This window comes from Cucurbita pepo, unplaced genomic scaffold, assembly GCF_002806865.2.
Source record: "Cucurbita pepo subsp. pepo cultivar mu-cu-16 unplaced genomic scaffold, ASM280686v2 Cp4.1_scaffold001103, whole genome shotgun sequence".
Lineage (NCBI taxonomy): Eukaryota > Viridiplantae > Streptophyta > Magnoliopsida > Cucurbitales > Cucurbitaceae > Cucurbita > Cucurbita pepo.
The window spans coordinates 404-4,551 of record NW_019647299.1 but is presented as its reverse complement, the minus strand read 5'-3'; the positions used below and the strand labels follow the sequence as shown (position 1 = coordinate 4,551).

General features: G+C 36.3%; 1 protein-coding gene across 1 annotated transcript; it reads right to left on the bottom strand.

Annotated features, from left to right (window-relative positions):
* Window positions 1-118: 118 nt before the first annotated feature.
* Window positions 119-3,149, bottom strand: LOC111786152 (phosphatidylinositol N-acetylglucosaminyltransferase subunit P-like). The gene is made up of 4 exons (XM_023666491.1): window positions 3,060-3,149; window positions 1,764-2,052; window positions 1,481-1,553; window positions 119-555 (listed from the first exon to the last, which is right to left on the bottom strand). The coding sequence occupies exons 2-4, from the start codon at window positions 1,942-1,944 to the stop codon at window positions 324-326; spliced, it is 486 nt and encodes a 161-aa protein (XP_023522259.1). The 5' UTR covers window positions 1,945-2,052; window positions 3,060-3,149; the 3' UTR covers window positions 119-323.
* Window positions 3,150-4,148: the final 999 nt, after the last annotated feature.

Genomic DNA, 4,148 nt, shown 5'->3' with positions numbered 1-4,148 from the left:
TCAGTATTCTTCCTAGTGTTCAGCAGATTATTCTGTTCAGGGTTTATCTATTAATTGGAATATTTTTATTTTTCTGTTGCTTTTATTTGTTTTATTGTTTTTCAGTTTTTTCTCCATGCTTTTGTAGAGTTTGTAATTTTCGAGTTTTTTAGTCTCTTTCTATTAAACCAATGAAAAGTTTTGTTTCCTTTGATCTCAATTCGACTTGAAGTTAAGAATCTTCCAGTAATTCATGGTTTAAAAAGGCAGGGGTAAAAAAAAAAAGCATAAAATACCTGCAATTAGACTTAAAAGCTTCAATAATAATGAACTCATGCATCATTTCAAACTCTCAAAAAGGTTGAAACCAATGTAAGAGAGAAAAATGAACATAAGTTAAAGCATCTAATCAAAGGAGGGCAAACAAAGTAAACGGAATAAAGGAAACTAAGCTTACCAAACATTATATTGAAGGAAGTTGGCGGTGGAGTGGACATAAAGTTGAGACCAATGTAAAATAGCCATGCTAATGCTATAGAAACCATGACATAGGCAGGCACCGCCAGTGCCCAATACCTACGCAGAAATTATTGCCCATTTTATTCACGCAACCAAACAATTATTTTACTACAACGTTTTTACTGCCAGGAAACAGAAGTAGGACTGTAAGAGTAATATTAGATATGACATCGCATTCTCTAGACATGGAGCCGTATATGCATGAACTTGTTTATTCACCAAAACAGGAATCTGTTCATACCAATTTCCCATTATTATACATTTAATCACATAAATTTTCTAAGGAGATATTGTAATCTTTCACAGTACTTCATAATTATTTTTACTTCATAATAGTTGACAAAAGATCGATATCGACAATTTTTCTTTTTAAAGAAATCCTTAAGAAAACTAGAATTTTTGAGTCGTGGGATGAAAGATTTTGTGGGAAGTTCTCCATCTCAATCTGGTGAGTTTATGCTAGATTTTGGGAGCCTACACCCTCCCTCCAACCACGTTCAAGAGGAGTTTTGGAGAGAAATTTAAGATCCTTATGGAGTAACAGGTTGGTGTATTAGAGCTCGTTCGGTTTCACGAGATTGACCTTTAAGAATATCTATAGGTGGAGTGTGCACTGTGAGTTTGAGAATAGGGGGATTCAATAAATTGATTGAAGAGCGAAGTCTGATTGAGAAAACTCCTATCAATAGCGGTGCACTAGAGGCAAATAAATTTCAGGAGATTGTTCTTGACAAATCTTTAGGTTAAATGGAGTTATTCATGAGCATACAACTTAATGCACTTAGACCCCGATGCAGTTTTAATTTAACTAAGAAGGATGACTTCCTACGACTCCATACTCATAGAATAATTTCAGTTAATGCTTATTTTGTTCAAACAATGTAGCCCTTAAGGGAAGGCAAAATAGTGCCGTTCATAGCAATGAAATAGTGTCATTCATAGCAATGAAGAAAGAATAACAAAGGATCGGGATATTGCTGACCTGCTAGGATAGTAGAAGATTCCAACGGAATGCAGCCAAGAGTCTGGAACATATGCCCAGATCAAGTATACAACTGTTCATAAGAAACACAGAAGTTTAAGCTCAAATAATTCTTCAGACGTAATAAATGAAAGGAAAAATGATTCAATATTCCAATACTGTTCTGTAATTAATTGGATCCCAACTGTTTTTGAAACATTCCATTGTTAAACTACATAATCAAAGCTCCCTAACGCAAAGCAAACATATGTAGTGACTCAACAGGCATGTACATGAAGCGAACCTGTAGCAACCACTGTTGTGATGGAACCCACAAACCCGTAAACTTCTGAAGGTTTGGGGCCATGTTCTCCCGATAGCCCAAACCCAGGCGCTTTGTCATCTCTGTCCAAGGAGATCAAAGTTCGTTTCTTTGACAGACTGAGTATTCTTCTAGGGCTACTAACAGAATGGAGATCTTCCATATGTCAAACTTCTCAGCCCGGATATATATTCGGTAGTTCGAATTCTAAACTATCCCAATCCAAATTTCTCAATGTAGACTTCTTCTCAGCTAATCTTCAATTAGTTTCCTGCACTCGCATAAATTGTATTTTGACTGTGTATAATTTTTTCATAAAAATATAAATCAGATAAAAGATGTGCCAAAATTTTAGGGGCCAAATAGTTCAATTCAAACAGGAAGTGAAGACAACAGTTGATGATCAAACATCTGGACGTAGCTTGCAGTTGAAAAAAAAATCATAAAATGGAGATTCTGAACTTTTCATCGACATCAATTTCCTAGACATAACAGGTGAAATCTTAGTCAAGTTATTCCTTGTTTGGAGCATCAACGATAGTCCCCATGACACTTTTTTAAAGCCAAACAAAAATATGTCGGAACCGGTAGAACTCAACAAGTAGAGAGCTGGAAAAAAACAAGTGATCAGATTTTTCATGTTTGCTGTGAAAGCAAAAGAACGCGATAATACATATTCCGTTAATCTAAACATTCTATCAGAATCATCATTGATATTTTTCTCCCTGAGTTGATCGCGAAGACAGATGATTTCTAAGAGTTCAATAACTAAATTCCAATTTCTAAAGAATTTATCACGGAGATAATATAAAATTATAATTTACAAGCAAGTTGCACAAATATTCACAATGTTAGCACTACTATCAACGAAGATGAGAAAGAAAAAAAAATGAAAAATGAAAAATGAAAAACACCGACGCCGTTAGCCAAAGGAAATGCTATCCAGAACTTTAAAGACATCGCAGTTAATTCTTGGCCTGGAAAATGACAGCAATAGATTTTCTCAAGCGAATTACTCAAATCAAACCCATCGCAAGAGAATGACAAAGATAAAGATTATCTCCAGATCAAAATTTTCTATTCTCCACTCGTTTTCAGTAATTCAGATGGCAAATACAGCGCAATACATGCTTGGATCCAAGCGGAAACAGCAAATCAGCAAATCGGCAAAATGTAACGACCAATTCAATCGAAAATTTGGAAAGAAATACAGAAATCAAACGAGAGTAATGCAATTGAAATTCTTCTGATATGAAAACAAGAAATCGAAATTCATACCGTCGAGAGAAGGTAGCGCGCGGGGGAGAGGAGGGATATCGCAGGAGGAAGAGAGGCGATTGACTGTGCCAAAGCCATTGAAAGCTTTTTTTCTTTTTTTCTTTTTTCATATTCATTTTATTATTTTATTTTTTCACGTCTAATTTATTATTATTTTTAAAATAATGTATTTCACATCTAATAGCTTTCATCTACACTTAATATTCTGTCTCCACGTCCTATTTAATTAATCTACAAAATTATATATATATATATATATAGGGGGACAAGACGGGAATAAGGTGGGGTCGGGTTGGGGATGGAGATGAAAAATGTAATTCGTGTCATAAGTCAAGGGAAAAATTTCTCTCCGCTCACTCCCCAAATCTCCATTTAAATGGAAATTTTCACCCGAGTTAAATGAAACATCTCTAAATATATTTTGTGAGATCTCACGTCGTTTGGAGAGGAAAACAAAACATTGCTTATAAGGGTGTGAAAACTTCTCTGAGGTATATATATATATATATAGTTTCAGTTCACTAAATATAGCTTTAAAATATTTAATTACCTACGAAATATAATGTATAAAATATATTTCTATCAAATATTTAACGACCCAGATTCACTGCTAGCAGATATTGTCTTTCGGGCTTCCTCTCAAGGCTTTAAAACGCGTCTACTCGGGGAACGTTTCCACACCCTTATAAATTATGGTTTGTTCTCCTCCCCAACCAATGTGGGATATCACAATCCACCTCCCTTCGGGGCTCAGCGTTCTCGCTGACACTCTTTCCTTCCTCCAATCGATGTGGACCACCCCCAAATCCACCCCCTTTGGGGCTCAGTGTCCTTACTGGCACACCGTCTCGTGTCTACCCCCCTTCGGGGAACAGCGAGAAGGCTGACACATCGTCCGGTGTCTGGCTTTAATACCATTTGTAACGACCCAAATCCACCTCTAGCAGATATTGTCGTCTTTGGGCTTTCCCTTTTAGGCTCCCCGTAATTGTGATATCCCACATTGGTTGGGGAGGAGAACAAACCACCATTTATAAGGGTGCGGAAACCTTCCCCTAGTAGACCCGTTTTAAAGCCTTGAGGGGAAAC

What these genes read in the sequence shown, in the direction of transcription:
- LOC111786152 (XM_023666491.1), bottom strand. Translation starts at nt 1,944, where the DNA reads ATGGAAGATCTCCATTCTGTTAGTAGCCCTAGAAGAATACTCAGTCTG. An exon ending in CACAACAGTGGTTGCTACAG is followed by an intron (nt 1,554 to 1,763) that starts GTTCGCTTCATG and finishes TCTTATGAACAG; the next exon opens with TTGTATACTTGATCTGGGCA. An exon ending in ATCTTCTACTATCCTAGCAG is followed by an intron (nt 556 to 1,480) that starts GTCAGCAATATC and finishes ATTTCTGCGTAG; the next exon opens with GTATTGGGCACTGGCGGTGC.